The 22,481-nt window shown below is 46.4% G+C and overlaps 1 protein-coding gene across 1 annotated transcript in view; it reads right to left on the bottom strand.

Annotated features, from left to right (window-relative positions):
* The window catches only part of LOC144768940 (acrosin-binding protein-like), a 112,794-nt gene that overhangs the window by 5,596 nt on the left and 84,717 nt on the right, over window positions 1-22,481 (bottom strand). Inside the window, exons 5-6 of the mRNA XM_078652944.1 lie at window positions 13,510-13,677; window positions 13,300-13,386 (exon numbers count right to left, since the gene is read on the bottom strand). Of these exons, the coding sequence (XP_078509070.1) occupies window positions 13,300-13,386; window positions 13,510-13,677 (255 nt within the window). The remainder of the gene's footprint in view (window positions 1-13,299; window positions 13,387-13,509; window positions 13,678-22,481) is intronic.

Below are 22,481 nucleotides of genomic sequence, written 5' to 3'. Positions count from 1 at the left end.
ATGCAATATGTGTTGTATTTATGTGAGACTTGGATATATTGATATTACAAATAACAATGGCTTTTTTTAAAATAATAATAATAATACTTAAATAAAAGTTGTGTAGAGAGAGAGAGTGCGAGAGAGGTGTGTAGAGAGAGAGAGAGATAGTAAGAGTACGCGAGGTGTGTAGAGAGAGAAAGATATGCATATAGAGAGAGAGAGATGCATATAGAGAGAGAGAGGTGTGTAGAGAAAGAGAGAGAGAGAGGTGTGTGGAGAGAGAGTTAGAGAGAGCGATGTGTAGAGAGAGAGCTTGTGCTCTCCTGGCTCCTCGGGTCGGTTTAGTGTTAACACGTAATTGACAAACCCATCGTCAAGCAGGATGCCTCTGTCTATGTTGTTGCCCACTGGCGCCTGTTGTCTGTTTCAAGCAGAAGAGCTGGAGAAGGCGGATGCACATGCTGCTAAGGGAGAAGGGAGGGGGTACCCCCATAAGAATGGCTCTGTCTGCCTTGTCCCCAGTGGCGCCAGTTGTCGGTTCCAAAGTAACACTTGCTAATTAATAATTGTAGCAGAGAAAATGAAAAAAAACGACACAGATGTGTACCAACAGAGTGTAGAACCGGTATTTCTGTAACAAAATGCACAACCACGCAAATGTTTTTCCCTTCAGTAAATACTTAATGTAATAAAAGCGCTTGTTTTTTGAAAATTACCTTGCACCTCGCAAACAGAATTCCTTAATGCACGCGCTCTATATATTGTGGAACAAGCATACTAAGCCCTGTTGAGTTTTCAAACCACATGTAATATAATTGGGCATGTATGAAAATGAACTGTGCTTCCCTTGTGTACTTGTACACAAATGTAAAGGAGTAGTGCGAAATAATTCCAGGCTGTATCCTGAAAAGCGATCTTTAAAGGTTATAGGTTGTATCTCTTCAATCTTGTACGTTAATTTCGATACGTTTGTTTCGCTACCAAGTGAAATGTTGGTGGTTTGCATGTAAGAAGGGATAGATGTTATATTTGTCTCAAAATACGTAGCAAAATAATTAGATGTATTAATTTAGTGTAAACTTTTAAAGCTTGTAGAGATTTCCCTGCATTGGGTTCTTCATTATGCGCCGTTAGTTATTGTCACACCTCTCGGTTTTAGTAAAAAAAAAAAAAATTTCATCCACCCCAGAGACTTAATTGCAATTAAATAAAACTTCTAAATTCACCGATGCACAGAGACATACAAACGCGCAAGCACAGATGAAAAAAAAACGTGCAAACACAGACCAGGCACACCTTTGGAAACCCATCCACTTGCAGCCGTATACACTGATGTATGCAACTACACATGCATGCAGCGACCAGCACATACAAACTTACACACGCACATAAATATACACACAAAAAAAGCATGCACAAACATATAGGGCATTAGCAATTTACACACACATAAACAAGCACACATATGCAGGCACTCCTACATACCTACACATATTCACACTCAAACACACATGCATGGAGGCATGCTCCCGCACATATACACGCACACGCTCTTCTCTGTGAAGCGACTTTAATGAAACATTTATTTTAATCCTTCAAAAAATGCAACATTTTAAAGTGCTAATACGGTGGCAGCATGTGGGAATGCCCTCTGTGTGGGAGTACACATACTAAACGTGGTTAGTGGGCATGTGAAGCGTACGCTGTGTGGGAGGCGGGTTCAAATAAAGGCATGGACACATGCTCCCGCACGTATATACAAACACTCTCTTGTCTGTCATGCGACTTTAATTAAAAATTTATTTTAGCCCTTTAATAAATGCAAACTTTTACATTGCTAAGACGGTGGCAGTGGGTGGGCATGTCCTCTGTGGGGGAGTACACAAAGTAAACGGGGCAGTGGGCGGGTGGAAGCGTCAGATGTGTGGGAGGTGGGTGCAACTAAAGGCACTGAGGCATGCTCACGCACATATACACTCACACGCTCTCGTCTAAAATGCGTCTTTAAATAAATGTTTATTTTAAGACTTTATAATTTTAAGACTTTAAAATATTTAAACTTTGACAGTGCTAAAACGGTGGCAGCGGGTGTAAATGGCCTCTGTCTGGATGGACGCAGGGGCAGTGGGCGGGTGGAAGCGTCCGCTGTGTGGGAGGCGGGTGCAAGTAAAGACAGGGCAGCTGGTGGAAATAAAACTGCTAAAATGAAATGGAAGAAGGGAGTAGGTGCATGCGAGATGGTAGCGTCCGCTGTGTGGGAGGCGGGTGCAAGTAAAGACAGGGGAGCTGGTGGAAATAAAACTGCTAAAAGGAAATGGAAGAAGGGAGTAGGTGCACGCGAGATGGAAGCGTCCGCGGTGTGGGAGGCGGGTGCGAGTAAAGACGAGAGCTGCTAAAAGGGAAACTGTTGAGAGGGATTGGGATAAAGGAGGGGGTACATGCGAAACAAGACGGAGGGAAGAGAGGGGAGGGGGGAGGAGAAATGCGAGGGGCCAGAGCGGGTAAAATAAACAAGACGGAGGGAAGAGAGGGGAGGGGGGAGGAGAAATGCGACACGGCGGGAAGGGGCAGGCAGGATGACTCAGGGGAGGGGGCGGAGCGGGGCAGAGCGGCATGTGGGTGTGAAGAAGCCGGGCCTTTGAAGTGAAGCTAAGCTTCACTTCAAAGGTGTCGGAGGAATGCGGGCGGCTGTGCACGCGCTTTTAAGCTCAATGCACATGCGCATTGAGCTTAAAAGTCACGGGCACTGCAAGGAATCGCCACGATTCCTTGCAAGTTAGATAAAGAGTCGATGAGCCCCTATAGTCTCGCTTGCTCGATGCGCATGCGCATCGACAGGCGAGACCTAAAAATAATAATAATGAGTGCCAGGGCTCTTGTCAGGAGGCCACTGCAGCTTGCACCACACATTGCCCCTGCAATGGTGCCAATGACAGTAACAACACAACTCCTAACCATCACACTCCTACAAGTGTGACAATATCGATGATTCCAGGCCCCCAAATCTCTAAGTTAGCCAGACAGCGCCACCTTGTGGCAGACTGTCACAAGTGCTGTGTTGACAGTTAAGCGCTGTGTTCACAATTAAGTGCCGGTGCTGAGCCCTGAAAAACACCGGCTCAAATTAAGCATTACGTGCTCTACTTAGTTGCCAGTTACTATCCCAACTTTCTTGTTTATGTCCACTAATCTATCTGCCTAATTTCCTCACGTCGGAACCATACAGAAGGTCCATGGTTGGATGCCTGGAACCAGGTGAGACCTTGCTCAAAACACCTTGGACCCCTTTCACAGACCTATTTGCATATTTAAGTTTTGCTTACACACACATATTGCCAACTTATATATTTATGGCTATTTGCAAATCCCTTTCACACCGATTTCCACCCTGGAAAAAATCTCATAAATGTATTCCTAACAAGGGACCCTTTACAAGGTGGAAAGGGAACACCCCTTAAACTGGTGAGGGTGTGCAGGAACGATTTTCTTTATAAGGAAATATTTCTTCCTGGAGAAAAACAGAAAAAAGTCAGAAGGTGGATTTGCACTTTCTGACTGCCACGCTATTCTAGGTTTAACCTGGCAAACCTTTGTGCATTCCAGGAATTTGCAAATCTACACCCAGCAAGTATGTACACATACGAGTATGAATTAGTTTGTGGTTTTTTTTAAATCGAGACCCTCAAGTCTCACTTGCTCTGAATGAGTGTCACCCCTTTTCTATTTCACACTCCCTTAATCCTTTAGAGGAGCAACACACAAAATGAATCCTACCTTTGGTTAAAAAAATATAATACACAAAGTCCTGAAATCTTACACTGGGGCACGTGGGGTCTTTGCTAACAGTTATTTTTTGCTTTATACTTCTGTAGTCAACGATTGGTGGTTAGATGTAGCATGTTTACAGGGGGCCTAAAAACTCTACTCTACTCTTCCACACACTCTCACGAGCTTCCCCTTCCATATGTTAAAGGTCCGAGTATGACAGTCTGTGCCATATCATATCGACATACATGCAGGCTTTACTTTATTTTGGATGCTAGCCAGCAGGTACTGCTGCATGTTTACCTTGAAATCCTGGTATTTCAATCTCACCCAACCAGTAGTTGGCGCAATAATGCACAGCATAGTGAATCCAGAAAAGATTCACGCTGCAAAATTAATAGTTTGTTACCTGTCGGAGTTGTTTTGCAGCTTGAAGAATTTTCTGGGTTCACTAGCGAACCCACCCTTCTCTGCTAAGGAAGAGAACTATAAGGAGAAGAAAAAAAAGAATGCGAAGATGGCTACCAAAGGTGGGAGCCTCCGGAGGTAGCCCGTCGACGTCACAGAAGGACACCAAATCGTACTACTTCGACGTCCACCAACAGAAAGAAAAACAAGCATTTACAATGCAATGGTTTCGCCTCCGGAGGTAGCCCGTCGACGTCACAGAAGGGCACCAAATCGTACTACTTCGACGTCCACCAACAGAAAGAAAAACAAGCATTTACAATGCAATGGTTTCGCCTCCGGAGGTAGCCCGTCGACGTCACAGAAGGGCACCAAATCGTACTACTTCGACGTCCACCAACAGAAAGAAAAACAAGCATTTAACAATGCAATGGTTTCGCCTTTGGAAAAGTTAGAGCTATTGGCATTGTAAATGACAAAATTTGTATTTATGTGTTGGTTTTGAAAACAGATAAATAAATGGCATTGTCATTTACATTGCCATTAGCCTCTGCAGTCACTCTGCAGTCCCTAGCACTCCGTAGCACTCCCTAGTCACTCTGCACTCCCTAGCACTCCCTAGTCACTCTGCACTCCCTAGCCCTCCCTAGTCACTCTGCACTCCCTAGCACTCCCTAGTCACTCTGCACTCCCTAGCCCTCTGCACTCTGCACTCCCTAGCACTCCCTAGTCACTCTGCACTCCCTAGCACTCCATAGTCACTCTGCACTCCCTAGCACTCCCTAGTCACTCTGCACTCCCTAGCACTCCCTAGCACTCTGCAGACACTCTGCACTCCCTAGCACTCTGCAGTCACTCTGCACTCCCTAGCACTCTGCAGTCACTCTGCACTCTCTAGCACTCCCTAGTCACTCTGCACTCCCTAGCACTCCCTAGCACTCTGCAGACACTCTGCACTCCCTAGCACTCTGCAGTCACTCTGCACTCCCTAGCACTCCCTAGCACTCTGCACTCCCTAGCACTCCCTAGCACTCTGCAGTCACTCTGCACTCCCCAGCACTCCCTAGCACTCTGCAGTCACTCTGCACTCCCTAGCCCTCCCTAGTCACTCTGCACTCCCTAGCACTCTGCACTCCCTAGCCCTCTGCACTCTGCACTCCCTAGCACTCCCTAGTCACTCTGCACTCCCTAGCACTCCCTAGTCACTCTGCACTCCCTAGTCACTCTGCACTCCCTAGTCACTCTGCACTCCCTAGCACTCTGCAGTCACTCTGCACTCTCTAGCACTCCCTAGTCACTCTGCACTCCCTAGCACTCCCTAGCACTCTGCAGTGACTCTGCACTCCCTAGCACTCCCTAGCACTCTGCTGTCACTCTGCACTCCCTAGCACTCCCTAGCACTCTGCAGTCACTCTGCACTCCCTAGCACTCCCTAGCACTCTGCAGTCACTCTGCACTCCCTAGCACTCTGCAGTCACTCTGCACTCCCTAGCACTCTGCAGTCACTCTGCACTCCCTAGCACTCCCTAGCACACCCTAGCACTTGGCACTCCCTAGTCACTCTGCACTCCCTAGCACTCCCTAGCTCTCCCTAGCACTCCCTAGCTCTCCCTAGCCCTCCCTAGCACTCTGCAGTCACTCTGCACTCCCTAGCACTCCCTAGTCACTCTGCACTCCCTAGCACTCCCTAGTCACTCTGCACTCCCTAGCACTCCCTAGTCACTCTTCACTCTGCACTCACTACTCTGCGGGTGACAGTGCTCGCCATGTTGGCCGCGGAAAAGGAATAGGGTACTGAGTGGGGGTAGGGTTAAGCTTTAAAAATACCTGCCTGGTACACCTAACACTTTAATCTGGCTAGCAGCCAGTATGATTAAAAACAGGAAAAATTAGGAAGTCCCAGGGCTCTAGTAACCCCTACTTCCTCTTAGGGTCAACATATTTCTGCCACTTGTGTTCCCAAATGCTCAATTCACACTTATTCCATAATGCTGACGTAACTGATTAATTTAACATACATACGTCAAGCACACCTAAACACCTCTTCCAGGCAGCCCCTTCATCAGACACGCACACACCACCACCAGAGAGCCTGGAGCAGCAGCAATGCGACACCCTCCTCCTCCCTGCTCCTAGGAGCGAATCCGACCCGGAATCCAGCCCTTCCCCCTGCAGGACAACTTCTGAAAAGGAGGAGGAGGAAGGGGGACCTCTGAAGAATAGACAAATCCAAACCAAGCAATGCAATCGGCTGTGAAAAAAAGAGGTCACCCTTAGCCCGAGCTTTTCCCAGGGCAGTGTTTTTCTCTCGCTCTCCTATACCGTGTCCCTTACTGTGTTTTGAGATCCAAGTCCACACAGAGACAACACACACTGCACACACCAAACCACCCCTGCCCGCAGGTCTACTGCACACGGGATTTTCGCTATACCCGCTTATGAGTCTCTGTTAACCAATTCCTCCCACAAACCACCTCATGAAACACCAGCAGCGAGAAACGCCCCCAGCCAGATGAACCATCTCCCGTTTGGACATAAAAAGCCCTCCTCCCGCCGCACTCGCTCTCCCAGAGCGTGTGGGCTGCATTTATTTATTTAAATACACAATTACCAATCAAGCACACCTAAACACCTCTTCCAGGCAGCCCCTTCATCAGACACGCACACACCACCACCAGAGAGCCTGGAGCAGCAGCAACGCGACACCCTCCTCCCTGCTCCTAGGAGCGAATCCGACCCAGAATCCAGCCCTTCCCCCTGCAGGACAACTTCTGAAAAGGAGGAGGAGGAAGGGGGACCTCTGAAGAATAGACAAATCCAAACCAAGCAATGCAATCGGATGTGAAAAAAAGAGGTCACCCTTAGCCCGAGCTTTTCCCAGGGCAGTGTTTTTCTCTCGCTCTCCTATACCGTGCCCCTTACTGTGTTTTGAGATCCAAGTCCACACAGAGACAACACACACTGCACACACCAAACCACCCCTGCCCGCAGCTCTACTGCACACGGGATTTTCGCTATACCCGCTTATGAGTCTCTGTTAACCAATTCCTCCCACAAACCACCTCATGAAACACCAGCAGTGAGAAACCCCTCCAGCCAGATGAACCATCTCCCGTTTGGACTTAAAAAGCCCTCCTCCCGCCGCGCTCGCTCTCCCAGAGCGCGCGGGCTGCATTTATTTATTTAAATACACAATTACCAATCAGAGATGGGGGTTAATTGCAAGGAACTTACAAGAGCTTGCACAGGACGCCCACTGCTGCCGCTGCACTCAGGCGGGCTCTGCTGCTCCTACTACTTTCTCTGTGGGTTTTTTTTAGCGGCTCCACGCAGCTTCTCGCCGGTGCTTTGTTGTTGTTTTTGAGGCGAGGGGAGCCGCCGGTGAAGTTTTGTGCGCTCGAGGCTTCTCGCGCAGGGTCTGCACACCAGCGGAGGAGGAGTTGGATCGCCATCTTCCTCTCACTTCCCTCTCCTGCTGCTTGCTGCTGCAGCAGATGACCTGAGAGGGATCCGTCTCACTCACACTGTGCGCGTCTCTCTCCTCGCTCTGAATAATGAGCAACCAGAGGCCAGGCAGAGCGAGAGACAAGGAAGACAACCTCGCAGTCCTTCTCCTCCACCACCGAGAAAGCCAGAGCTCCAGGGAGCAAACGCGGACTATGTTTACCGCTAGTATCGTGTGGTGTGTCCACGGACATCGGGAGAGGGGCGAGGGGGGCGGGAACGGGCACACGGACAGCGGGAGGGGGGAGGGGGGCGGGAACGGCACACGGACAGCGGGAGGGGGGAGGGGGGCGGGAACGGCACACAGACAGCGGGAGGGGAGGGGAGCACTCACCTAGACTTCTTCCGGCGGCGGTCGGCCTGGAGGAATGACCCCAAAAAAACTAAAAAAAATAAATAAATAAACACCACCCACCGCCGCGATGACGATCAGAAAAGGGTGGAGAGGGAAGAAATCGCGGGAACGCCCACGAATCTGGTCCGGCCATGACGGACAGATCTCTGTTCCAATGGCTAGCCTCCATTTATGGAGCTAGCCAATGGAACAGAGGGCGGATTCCCAAGCCACATATTATTCTCATTAGGTAATCGCCTGCGCGAAAAGCTGCGCAGTGCGCAGCTTTCACTTAGGCGAAACCTAAAAAGAGAAGAAATACTACAATTCCGGACCCAACCACTAGATGGCGGAATAATGCACAGCATAGTAAATCCAGAAATTCTTCAAGCTGCAAAAGTTAACCGACAGGTAAGAAACTATTCGTTTCAAGCAGGTCTTCAAGTGCTACGGTTCAATCAGGCAATATCTAAGGTGTTACAAAAACAATAAAGGAGTATCCACTCAAAAATAGAGAGAACGTAAAAATGTGTTCCTCTGGATAGGGGCTAGGGTGCTCAGTTCAGCACCATGTGCCTCAGCCTGTTCTTGGATAATACATATCCTTTTAGAAGACCCCTCACTCACCAACCTAGTTGGTGACATGCTTCATCATTGGGGTCCCACCCCATAGGCCGAGTGCCTATAGGGTGTGCTGCGACACCTGATTACAGTGGAGCTGGTTCGTTTTTTTCTTTTATATGTACAAGACGATCAAACAAGTGGTTTAAAAAGGGCCAACACTACTCACTGCAAGTAATTTATTCTTGAGTGCTTGAACCCTTAATTAAAAACGTGTTGCACCTATGCCTAATTAGGTAGGCTTCGGTGATATAATTAGTGTTTGATAAAAATAGCTAAGTGTGCTATGTGAAGTGTGGTAAATAATAAAGTTTAAAAGGGTCTACATGTTTCAACCATCATATCATTAATTGGTTTTCGTCAGGACCATGTGACTGAACTGGGTGGTCCACACACGCTAAGGTGCGTCCTGCCCTAGTCCAGATTAGAGTGCACAAATTGTGGACTCGTGTAAAATAAGTGCTTATTCTTTTGTTCAAAGAAAAAACGCTTCTTTGCGGTATTTCCGCTTCATGTGCACCTGCACTTCCAAGACGGCAAGAGTCCGTCTCTTGCTGCTTCTGTTCATCAGGCGGTAAACCTACTTGGTTACGGCTGGTGGTGCCCCGAGGAGTAATAAAAAATAATAAAAAAAAAATAAAAATATCTAAGGTGTACCTTCCAAAAGCACATTTCACTGAAGCTTCTCCAATTCGACCTGTGCCCTACATAGTAACTTCCTACTTCATGCTCAACAGGGTTTCCCCTCTTTAGAATGCCAAGGACATCTATACATCCTTGCTTTGGCCATGTGCGAAGCCTTTTGTGAGAAAAGATTTTGTTAAACTCCGAGGGCCCTAGTCACAAAAAATTACCTGCTACTTTCTTTTAGCGACTCCTGGCTTATTTAGAGGCAGGTGATTGAGCCCAAATTTTAAAGTAAAAAATGGCTTTATTTTAGCATTCACCCACATTAAATTGCTTTAACTTCAATGCAAGTCAACCGGGAAATTATCTTCCACTTAAAACTTTGCCAAAATCTCTGTTTTCCTATTCCCAAATGTTGCATGAATTCAGTTATAAGTTAGATGTGCTACAAGAGTAAGTTACACATACTTGTAATAGAACCTTTGTGGATCTGGCCCTGAGTTTAGAACATTCACAGTAGTTGAACGCTACAACCTTGCCATCTGATCCTGAAATGGGCATGCGCTGACTAACATACCACAGGTAAACTCATCCGAATGTACATACCACCCATACAGTTTCCATTCAAACCAGGCAAATGCTGAGCCAGGGCATAGGTGCTATACAAAAAAAAGCCAAATTCAATGTATTTAAAGCAATTTCTGCTCTAGAAATTCCTTTTCTTCATACCCTATCTGAAATTGTATAGCCACTTGAACACAACATTGCCATATTAGTTCCTGGAGAGAATTGCAGCTTGTGTACAAGGCTCTACTTGGGGCTTGACGCTAAAGCCAACCTGTGTAGCATTCGCAAAACTGGTTTCTTGATTTAATACAAAGGTGCAAATTGAAGGAGTAAATTTGCATAGTTGTTGCTTTGTCCAGTCGACACTGGAACGCTTTATGTTGGCTAAGTGGGATTTTTTGATCAGCTGGTATTTTAAATTGAGGAATATGAAAGGACGAGGAGGTGGTGGTGGTGTAGGAAAGTGAACTGAGAAGATCAGGAGCTAATCTTCAACTCGCCTTTGAACAAATGATCCCATGTCAGTTAATCACACTTTATAACTGTAACCTGTTCCAAATATTCATGTGCCATGTTACATCACAGTGCATTTTTCCACAAAGCTGCCTTCTAGCCACAAGTTTTCCAAAAAAGAAATACATAATAAACACACTGCACACTCTCAGTAAGCGCTCTTCATTCATTGGCCTGTTCGACTGTCATTCACATTATGCTTGCACCCACCACATCATGGGTCATTGAGACAGCTCCCGTCAGCCAGGATGAATCAGGAGGTTAGTGGCTTCGTTAATGCACAGGACGTTCCTGCCAATGGCCCACAAAGTGCCCTTGGCAGGATACTTGGGCATTAGAAAAACCTGGGATAGGTTGGACTCACTGTTCTAATGGCCAGGGATGCACAGAAACACAGAGATGTTCTATGGAACCTACTCAGCTTGCCAGATGAGTGGTAAGTCAGGAGGGAGGACAAAGGCACCATTAGTGCCTCTATCAGTTCATGTGTTCCATTTGAGCAGGCGGAACTCAACATAGTTGGTCAATTTGATCCCTCCTCACAGTCAGGCAAGAAGTATATATTGGTTGAGGTGGATCAGGCCACCTGGTAGCCTGAAGCTGTACCTCTGAGGAGCATGACTGCATGGGTGGTAGGTGGGGACCTTTTCTAGGGTTGGATTTCTGAAAATGGTAACTTCTGACAAGGGAACCAATTTGATCTCCTCTTGCATAAGAGATATGTGGGAGTAAGCTGGGGTGACATACCATTTTTCCATAGCATACCACCCACAAATCAATGGTTTGGTGGAGCTGTTCAACAAAACACTGACGAATATGCTTGGAACTCTGCCAGAGAACCTCAGGAGGAAGTGGGATCTTCTCCTGTCTGCTTACTGAGAGATTCCGCAGATGGTGGTAGGCTTCAGGCCCTTTGAACTTCTGTATTGAAACCTGGTGTGGGGTTCACTCACCATAGTCAGGGAAAGGTGGAAAGAAAGCTCAGAGTCTGTACAGAAGGATGTGGTGGACTATGTAATTGGACTCAAAACGTTAATGGCGCAATACATGAGTCAGTCAAAGTAAAACCTTCAGGCTAGCCAGGTGCAGATGAATGAGTGGTACAACCCGAAAACTAGACACGGTGTATGAGTGACCTCCAGGCTCGTTGTGCCACTTCGGCATCCAGACAAACTGATTCTGCAGACATGGGAATAATTCCTATCAAATTTGTGATGCTGTTTCACGTCAGTGAAACTATGACCTTGCTGATGTTCTATGCTCCACCTTACCCCTCTAATCACAAAAGAGAGCTCAGTTTTTAAATTGATCATTCCACAGAACACCGGGTGGATGAGCAGCTTTTTATGGGGTCCTTTCCAGCAAAAAAAGGCAAGTCAGTGCAGAAGCGAACCATCTCCCACAGAACTGTGCTCTGCATTAAGATCTGCTATGCATTGGGATGATGCATCCCAAATGCAAAAATACCGGTCGCAACTGATCTTACCTTGATGCATCTATGCCTATGAACTTAGTGACAAACATAGGTGAGTGATTTAAAGTTACCTACTATACAGCGGCCTAGATCCACACCACTCCTTCTTCTGTCCTGATGAAAGTCCGCCGATCATGCGGTCCTAAGGACTGAAATATGTCGACCCCTGATAACAATACTATATAGGTGCAATGGACCACTTACACATCCACTACAGCACCTAGCACTGTTTTTAACCTTACCTTCCTGATCAATAAAATGCTCTTTACAGGACACAAGGTATTTTTAACTCTACACTTTTTTCACATATTTTTACACATTAATCGCGACAGTCAAAGAACCAGATGGTCTTCGTCCAGGTGGAGGAAAGTTGACTGCCTGGAGAACGGGAAACTCTGGTGGAAAAGAACCCTATGATCAAAATGCTCACCTGACTTCGTCATGCGGAGAATCAAGATATACCACTACCTATATAGTTAGAGTGTATAAGTTCCTTTGGGGAAACAGCCTCTACAACAAGCATTTTTTAGCACGCATTTTTTTACCTCGAATATGCATTTACAACGCATGCCAATACCACACATTTAAGGTAAGTTGGAATGGGTTGGGGGTCTCCCCCCACAAATACATTGTTTGAAATCTAATAACAATGCATAATATTGGCATGTGTTGTAAAGGTATATTCGCTGTAAAAACATGCGTGCTAAAAAATGCCTGGCAAAGGCATGCAATGTTGTTACCTACAGCATACAACCGGTCCTTTTTACAACACTTATAGACCCTGGCGTTCCAAGACACGTGGTTCATTGCCCTTTCGATTAAATACTACTATACATGGAAGCTGAATGAATCACAGCTTCTTTCTCCCCATTCTGATTTTTGGAATCTCCTTCATGGGTTCACCCCGCCAACGCCTACTATGTCTGGCCAACATCCTCCAGACGATTCTCACTCGGTGCCACTCATTCCGTCTGATGTCAAAATGAGTTTGTCTGCCTCTCCTAGACACCATCCTAATCACCATTAGGCACACATTGAATCCTTCAATGGGACAAGTACACCCTTGCAGTGCTTAATTTATGCCAGTGATTGCAGGTAGTAGGCACTGTCATTCAATTTTTGGGGACTAAAACTTTGCCATCTGACTTTGAGCCAGAGCAAGAAAGAGACAAGAAGAAAAGGAAGGGAAAAGGTGGAAGCGGGAAAAAGGAAAACAGTGTAGAGTACGTGTACTTCCAGCAGGGTCTCTACCCGAACATAAGCTCTCTAGCTCCAGGCAAAAGCGTTGCATCATCTAGGCACTGGTGTATGCCTGGGGCTCCATCTCTTCGAGCACGGCATCTATCCCCATATATAGTCCCTCCACCAAGCACAAGGTCTCTGGACCCCACCCGGGATCCTGTGATCCACCCCAGGTTTCTATCTTCTACAAAGCTTGTCTATCTACTACATCTGGCCTCTATCTCCCATAAACCCGTTGGTCACCACCCGCACCCTCTCTCACCTTGTTGGCATGGAATTTGCGCTGTTGGCACTGGTGGTGCTTGAACGAGCAGTAGCTTGGGTGCTGATATTGCTCTGAGTCGCAGACCTGTGGACATAAACAACCAGAGAAAAGATTCAGAATTCTAAGTTGGAAATTAGGAGAAAGATAGAAAGGGTCCAGGAAGGGTAAGGTGTAGGTATACCTTGAATGGCAGGAAGCAACACTAACCTTGTCTGGGTAGTCCCCTTCCTGGAAGTAGGCGTACTCCTTTTTCAACCACTTGTTGACGTGGGGCCCAATGCAACCATGAAATTGCAGCTGGCTGCACCAATAGTCTGGCCCCATCCCGGCGTACAACTTCATCCCATAGAATTTTCTATTCTTGAGGACATTAGCCTATGAACAAAGCAATGGAGGATCAGAATGTGTAGAAAACAGTTGCTTGCTCGCAGTAACTGCTCCATCAGCCTTGAGTATCTCTTCTGTTAGTACCACATGCGACCTGCTGCTGGAACAAACGGATGCATAGCAATGTTAGGAACAAGCATTTGCAATGCAATAGGTCTCGTTTTAACGCAAATTTAAGCTATAGGCCTTGTAAATGACAAAGCCTTTTATTTATGTTCTAAAAACCAGAACGCAAAAATAAAGGGCATTATCATTTACAATGCTAATAGTTCAGACTCGCGTAATTGCGAGACCTATTGCATTTCCAATGCTTGTTCACCTTACGGTAACTATATTTAAAATAACAGACTCACTTTAATTGTGAAACTCAATTGGCTAATGCAATCCCTCTGCTGATGTCTTTCTGTGCGTGAACAGCGAGAAACAGAAAAGAATACAGCCTGGCGGAGTAGGGAATAATAACATGCCTACTTACATAGCTTACGACATCACAACCTGCAACTGCAAAAACTCTTTGACTGTACAAGTCATTAATTGTATCTCAGACAGTAAAAGATAAGTGTTACTCAAAGTGTCACACGCTTGGCTGCAGAATACCACTCCAAGAGTGTGTTCGAAACTTTCTGCCACATTTTGGAATGCTTTGGACCTAAGATTAGCGTCCTCTGGAAGTCACTATATACTGATTTGAGGTGCTCACTTTCCCATTCCAAAATGGACATTACTTCAAGTTCATACTATGGATGCACCACAACGTGCCGCAGCGCCCTAAAAAGATTGCCTGTATGTCATCATTCCGAAAAGATCGCAGGACCTACATATTGTCAAAGGAGTACCACCTACTCTACTTGACCTCTCGGAAGTCCTTCCTATAATAACTTGAAAACGGCGAATAGAGAAGTCATCTATTGCCCAGTTAATGCCGTTCCAAGATGGCCACTGTTTTGACGCAGACACGTGGGTGTTTACAAGTCTGCCTGAGGGCGGTGAGTCAGCAATGCGCAGGCGTGGTGCGAAAACGTTGCGCAGCTTGTTTTCCAGAAGCGGGAAGAGCAAGGCAGAGAGAGCTGTGCATGGGCGGCAGCGGGACTGCGTCACTCACCGAAGAGCTGCTATCCTAGCCCAGGGCTGCGTTTCTAGCCTGCGGCCCGCTCGCTATTGCAGCGTCACTGTTAACTGTCTTTGCAAACACTGGAGGGGACATTGGGCGCTGCCGAGGGAGGGGGGCGCCTTGCACTGAGGTTCCTTGCGAGCACTGCACTGAGGGTGGGCGTGACTGCGTGTCTCACTGCACTGTGCGGAGAAGTGCAGGGAAATAATGTTAAAGGTGGGGATGTTTAAACAAGCAAAATCAGGCAGCAAGAACAGCAGCAACTATAATAAAAAAAAAATGCTTAAACAGGATGAGATGAAAAGCACACATGGTGAGTTGAAACATAGGGTGTTGCCATCACAGCGCATCCGTTCGTAGAAAGGCTGTGTTTGCGGGGAGAGAGAGGGGAGGTGCTGGTGTGGGAGGGGGAGGTGCTGGTGTAGGAGGAGGAGTGCTGCTAGGGCAAGGCTGTGTTTGCGGGGAGGTGCTGGTGTGGGAGGGGGGAGGTGCTGGTGTGGGAGGAGTGCTGCTAGGGCAAGGCTGTGTTTGGGGGAGAGAGAGGGGAGGTGCTGGTGTGGGAGGGGGGAGGTGCTGGTGTGGGAGGAGTGCTGCTAGGGCAAGGCTGTGTTTGCGGGGAGAGAGAGGGGAGGTGCTGGTGTGGGAGGAGTGCTGCTACGGCCTGGGGGAAGCTGGCTGGGGAGGGGGAGGAGAAATGCTAGTTTATGGCCCAAAAGCGCGTGCCTGTGGCCACGTGAACTTCATGAAAACGCCAGCAAAAAGCTGGTGGTTTCATGAGGATTTTGAGCACTTGAATTCTCGATCCCTCAATGCGCTTGCGCGCATTGTAGGTCACGAGACCTAAAAAGGGGTGGACAGGGAAGACTCGCTTCCCGATTCACAAAGATAAACTTAGACTTTAAGTTTAGACCTAAATTATGGGCCAGATGTAGGTAGGATTGATTTACCGATTCTTAATTACCGAATTTTACCGATTCGGTAATTAAGAATCGGTAAATCAGAGGGGTGGGTATGTAGATATTCCAGATGTGCTGGAATACCGAATCGGAGAAATTCGGTATTTACCGATTTGGTAAATACTGATCAGTAATGCCCATTCATTCCTATGGGCTTTGAAGCCCATAGGAATGAATGGGCATTACCGATTCGGTATTTACACAAGGGTGCAGGGGGTGTCACCCTCTGTCCCCCCCAAAAGAGGCTCGGGTGCCATGTGGCAAGCATACATGCCCTAAGGGCAGGTCTGGCTGTCATATGGCATAGGTGTGCATGCACACATGTGCATGCACACCGGAATCGGTATTTTACCATCAAATTGGATTTGATGGTAAAATACCGATTCGGTAAGGCTTTTGGGACTCTGAAGAGTCCCACCTACATATCAGATTTACCGAATCGGTAAAAATACCGATTCGGTATTTTACAGAATCGGTAAATTTACAGAATCGGTAAATTTACCGATTCTGTAAAATAGTGCCCCTACATACAGAAAAGCCATTTACCGGTCGGTAAAGGCTGAAGTCGGCCGGTAAAAGCCTACCTACATCTGGCTTGAACTCTAACTTTAGACCTGAAGTCTAATTTTAAACCTAAAGTCAAATTTTAAAACTAAAGTCTAACTTTAGACCTGAAGTCTAACTTTAGCCCTGAAGTCTAAAGTTAGACTTCAGGTCTAAACGTAGAAATTAAGTCTAAACTTAGGCTATAGGTATAAACTTCGTAAAAAATGCATAAATCACTCTTTCAATGAAGACATTGTGGTCCTCCGCTAGTTGCATAACCTTGTTGAGTGTCTTTCGGAAGCATTTCACCTCTCCATTAGGGTGGGATTGTAAGTTGATCTTGATATATTTTTGGGTCATGGCAGCAATGTACTCTTTAATGAATTGTTGGTGTGAATCTTTTTCTTACTCAGGACATTTCGTGAGTGTCGATAACCCATAGTACGCAATGGTCAAAGTTGTTCACGTGTTAAAACAAGGCCCAAAATCTTCAGTAGGAGGCCTATGCGCAACCACCCTCTGGTGCAAGACCACAGCAACAGGTCCTGCAAACCACTGTAAGCTCCCAGCACTATCTCGGTCTGCAAATGGTCCAGTTTGGTGGAGTGGAATGCTTTTTGCTCCAATGTTTAACCCAAGAGACATATCCCTGAGCTCTAACAACAGATGGCTCATGAGCTGCGCTTCTTGTTGTAGTCCTTGAGACTTAGGGCCCGATGTAGGTAGGACTTATTTACCGATTCTTAATTACCGAATTTTACCGATTCGGTAATTAAGAATCGGTAAATAAGAAGGGGGGACATGAAGGAGCATCCAGATGTTTATTTTACCGAATCGGTAAAAATCTGTATTTACCGATTCGGTAAATACCGACCGGTAATGCCCATTCATTCCTATGGGCTTTGAAGCCCATAGGAATGAATGGGCATTACCGATTCGGTATTTACCGAATCGGTAAATACCGAATTACACAAGGGTGTAGGGGGTGTCACTTTGACACCCTCTGGCACCCCAAAAGAGGCTCGGGTGCCATGTGGCAGGCATACCTGCCCTAAGGGCAGGTCTGCCTGTCATATGGCATAGGTGTGCATGCACACATGTGCATGCACACCGGAATCGGTATTTTAACATTAAATTGAATTTGATGCTAAAATACCGAATCGGTAAGGCTTGTGGGACTCAGAAGAGTCCCACCTACATATCATATTTACCGAATCGGTAGAAATACCGATTCGGTATTTTACAGAATCGGTAAATTTACCGATTCTGTAAAATATGTGGCCCTACATACCATTTCTAAAATACCGGTCGGTAACGGCCGAAAATACCGATTTTCGGCCGTTACCGACCGACCTACATCTGGCCCCTGATTTGCTGTGGCTACTTTGTTCTAGAGATCAAGCCTTAGCTCCTTCTATGGCAGCTTGCTTTGATCTCTCACCAGTGCCCTCTCTTGATCTACACTCCCCAGTGTTTCATCTGGGTCCTGCTTATGTTAGAGCGTATACTAATGGATTTGCAAAAGTTGGAAAAAAGTAGCAAAAAAGAACTAAATGGGACAAACACTGTGATGATGGAGTATGGTTTTTAGGTGTAAAATAGTTTCTTATGCATTCCAATGAAATTACTTCGTGTAGGCGGAATAATACTTGAAGTAGCTTATAACATGAGGTGAGTGGGTAATATTCGCTTGGTCGAGCTACAGCCCACTCCATGTATGTTTTATACAATAGGTAACAATACGTCTGCAGACAGCTGTGCTGTTAACCGCATGCGCGCTGCGGCTATTTTCGCGCTGCGTGGCTTTTTTCAAAAAGCCGCGTTACATGACGAGCTCAGCTCGTCATCAGCGTGCGAGCGGCGCAACTGATGACGAGCTGAGCTCGTCATCAGCGCCGAAGTGGTTAAGCCATACATAAAAAGAGGTTTTCAGAGAGGTTACTAATGGGCTCTCTGTTTGCCCCCATGAGAAATTTGTGACCCGCTGTTTACGGGCCGGCTCGAGTTGCACAGCCATATGCACTTTGGTATGTAAATTAATCACCATCAACCATAATTTATCCAATATTCGTCAATTTTATTCCATTTTTTCAAAAGTTTATCCTTCACGTCAAAAGATACAAAATTCTTCAATTTTATGCTTTTTGTTTATTCCATGATTGCCCATCCAGGCTTAAACATGAACAATTCAGAATTACGAGTCCTTTAAGTATTCCCAATGGTATCACACCCTATGCATTTCGGTTTTCAAACCTTCGTCGGGGGTATCTGTGATTTTAAAAAAGAATAATTTCAGTCACGTCTATTAAGCATTACCTTTTTGTAGGAATCATGTAAACTATATGCACTAGACATCATGTAAATTATATGCACTCCTGTTTACACCCTCATTTCTACCGTAAGTGAACTCGACACAACATAATCTTAAAACAAAACATCTTCATCCTAGATAACGACAACCGTTACTTTCTCATCCCTGATTCCCCAAACTGGATAAAACTAACAGAACTTACTACTAAATGAGAAAAAATAATGGGTGTGCTTCAGGACTACATTTACAGTGCGTTGTATATAAAGCCGTTTCAACCCGTGAACAGCACCCCGCCGAACAAAATTGAAGAAAAGCAAAAGAGCGTAATATGTTCACGTCAAAAGAAGTCCAACAAACTTTCCGTCACGGAGGACTTATAGATCATAGGCATTAATTCTGAGGCATTAACATGTCATTGACATCGAAGGACTGTTTCTCTTGCACTATTGTGTCATCTAAAACGTTAACGAATGTTTGATCAGCTACCATGTATATATGCACAAGTGAAACGATGATTTAGTGGCGAACACTTTAAGGGATACAGGGGTTGGTGATTGAGAGGGGGAGGAGTCATGAGGACACGTGATATTGGACCAATCATTGGTATACAGGTGGGGTGGGACACGCTAGTTTAAAAATCGGGCCTTAAACACGAAGCGCAAACAAATGGAGGGTTCACGCGTATGTGAAGCAAGATGAATGAGATGGTGATATCAGGTATGCACGGAGTTTAGGACAAATATTTGATTGAGGATGAGGAAAAGGATCGGGTGGTTTATAATTATGGGTAACTGGGAGGTTCGAGTTCACTGACAGTTTTTGTTTAACGGGGTTAGTACGAATGCACTGTTTATTTTTGGAACAAAAGGTTGAAGTAAACGCACATAGGAACGGAAGATTTAAAGCACTGTGATTATATTTTTTGGGGAATCAGGGATGAGAAAGTAACGGTTGTCATTATCTAGGATGAAGATGTTTTGTTTTAAGATTATGTTGTGTCGAGTTCACTTACGGTAGAAATGAGGGTGTAAACAGGAGTGCATATAATTTACATGATGTCTAGTGCATATAGTTTACATGATTCCTACAAAAAGGTAATGCTTAATAGACGTGACTGAAAATATTCTTTTTTTAAATTACAGATACCCCCGACGAAGGTTTGAAAACCGAAATGCATAGGGTGTGATACCATTGGGAATACTTGAAGGACTCGTAATTCTGAATTGTTCATGTTTAAGCCTGAATGGGCAATCACGGAATAAACAAAAAGCATAAAATTGAAGAATTTTGTATCTTTTGACGTGAAGGATAAACTTTTGAAAAAATGGAATAAAATGGACAAATATTGGATAAATTATGGTTGATGGTGATTAATTTACATACCAAAGTGCTTATGGCTGTGCAACTCGAGCCGGCCCGCAAACAGCGGGTCACAAATTTCTCATGTGTTCATGTCAGAGTGCCAAAGGAACGGGGCACGAAACCCGAGTGCTGCACGCCAAACTGGATAAAACTAACAGAACTTACTACTAAATGAGAAAAAATAATGGGTGTGCTTCAGGACTACATTTACAGTGCGCTCTCTTTTTGCCCTCCATGTCCCTCTCGCTCTTCAGCATTAGTTGAAGCTTCAACTAATCTGAGTGGAGGAGCAGAAGACTGCGGAGACCTTATCACAGGCTCCGTATTCCGAGTTTATTACGGCAACGCTGATGGATGCTGGCTGATAACCGATACAGACAATCCCCTTTCTTACACCGAATTTCGTTCACCAACTGGATCGTTTTGTTAATGGTTCCAATCTTGAGATTGTCTCACCTTGGCGGGGAGGACGGACATTACCGACAGAGGCCATCCAATCTCCATACCAAATCTCCTTTCCAATAAGGACTGCTTATCAACGGAAAACGAGGGTCAATATCATTGACAAAACACCATTCCAGCACTGATATCGAGGGTGTGACTACACCCTGGACCATCGGATTTGGATGATCCATTCCAATGCCCTGATGAAATTCCCAAGGCAGTAATAGGGAATGAAACGCGTTGGCTGTGCCTGCATATCTCGAAAGAGAAAATAAAGAATCCATTAAGGAAAAAAACGAGGATTTTTGAAAATCTTTGAACTTTTTGGTATCTCTGACTTCATTGTGTGCACCTCTTAAACTTCTTATAATGACTAGGAAAATGGGCCCAAGATCAAGACAAAGAAGACTAGGAGGAGGAAAAGGAGAAGTGTCAAGTGTCGTGTAAGGAGGCCAGGAAATGAAGTGGGCCTGGAGGAATGAGATTTAGAGCAGGACATGGATAGCCAGGCCAGAAGGACCAAATGGACCAAGAGTACTATGGCTCAGTGGACAATGATCAGGTGGAGAAACAGGGCTAGGGGAACCAGAACAAAGAGGGTTAGTCTAGGAGAACCAGGGCTATAGGACCATGATCAGGAGGACCAAAACCAGGAAGGCCAACAGGACAAGGTGGAGGACCAGAAACAGGAGGACAAGAAAGGCTAAGAGCACCAGGACCAGTATTATCAAGAGGGCATGAGAGCCTGGGGCGTAATCAAGCCAGCTAAGATGGCTGACGTGCCTGAGTAGAGCTTTGTACACCAGCCTGCATAATCAGCAATCATCTTTGTCGGTGGGGTCCAACAGAGACAGGTAACTGCTTCTGACAGCTACCGGATGCCCAACACATAACTAGAGACTACCTGCGAGAGCGAGAAGGGGCTACACCATAAGATTCGAAGGGCCTCGGCCTCGCGGCTGCTCCCCCAAAATGGCGACCATCATGGACAGCGGACAGAGGGCCGTAGACAAGAGCCGTGAACTGCCGGCTCGGAACAGAGCGCAACTCTATCCCAGGCCCAGCACTGTGCCCTATCCGCTGCTGGCAGGAAGAACGAGGTGAGGAGAGGCTGGGGCTTAGCGGTGGAGAGGAATGGGAGGCCAGAACTGCCACAGGACACCCTACGGCCATTGGTGAACACCTAGGGCCAGCAGAGAGGCCTACATGACGGCTCTCCGGCTGAGGGCCGACTGGGCCCCCCAGGAATCCCCAAAGCCTCTCAGAATCTGACCCAGGCCGGGCTCCAGGAACAACTGCAGATGGCGAAGGAGACGCAGTGTGAGGCGGACTGGAGAGCCATGAGTCACCTATTGCTGGGGTTGGAGACGCACCGGTGTGCGGCCCAGGAAGCCTGGACAGCGTGACACTCGGTCAATACCAGGAGAAAGGAAAGAGATCAGGTCCGTCTCCCATCCACCACCTGCAGTCCAGCTGGGGAGCACCCCCATCGCCTGAGGCTTGGCGGTCGATAAGAGTCCCAGAACTTACCTTAGTCAATGTTCGGGGCTTAAATGCTACTAAGAAGTAGGGGCTGTCCATCCAGGAGCCCTTTTATGAGGGCATACCGCCCCTCTTTGTCCATCGCCCTGCGGGTTTCCTTAAACGGGATCCCCTGCCCGAGCCAAATCAGCGATCCACGCGCAAATGCGGAGTATGTAGTAGCACAGAAAGGGCTGCATCAACGCTTTTGCACTTGTTCCAATTCGGCCTTTGTGAGGTGCGTCTCCTGTATTATCTGTGCTTTCTGGCGTTTGGTGTAGGAATTAACCGCATACCTTTTTTCACTGTGTGCATTCTCCGAAAATTTAGACAAGATACTAGTGTCTGCGGTCGTTGGCATGTCAGAGTGGCTCTGGGGTGGGGGAATGGGTAGGGGGTATCTTGCACTGATCCTGCCCCGGTCCCCTCTCCTGTAATGCTGTCAGATGACAATGCTCGCCCAGGGTGGAATTACATTTGTGGGGATGGGGGATAACTGGGAAGAAATTCAAACATTTTGAGGGGAACCAGGTCCCAACAC

This window comes from Lissotriton helveticus, chromosome 7, assembly GCF_964261635.1.
Source record: "Lissotriton helveticus chromosome 7, aLisHel1.1, whole genome shotgun sequence".
Lineage (NCBI taxonomy): Eukaryota > Metazoa > Chordata > Amphibia > Caudata > Salamandridae > Lissotriton > Lissotriton helveticus.
Note: the sequence above shows the minus strand (reverse complement) of the source record. Positions and strands in the feature narration are given on the sequence as shown.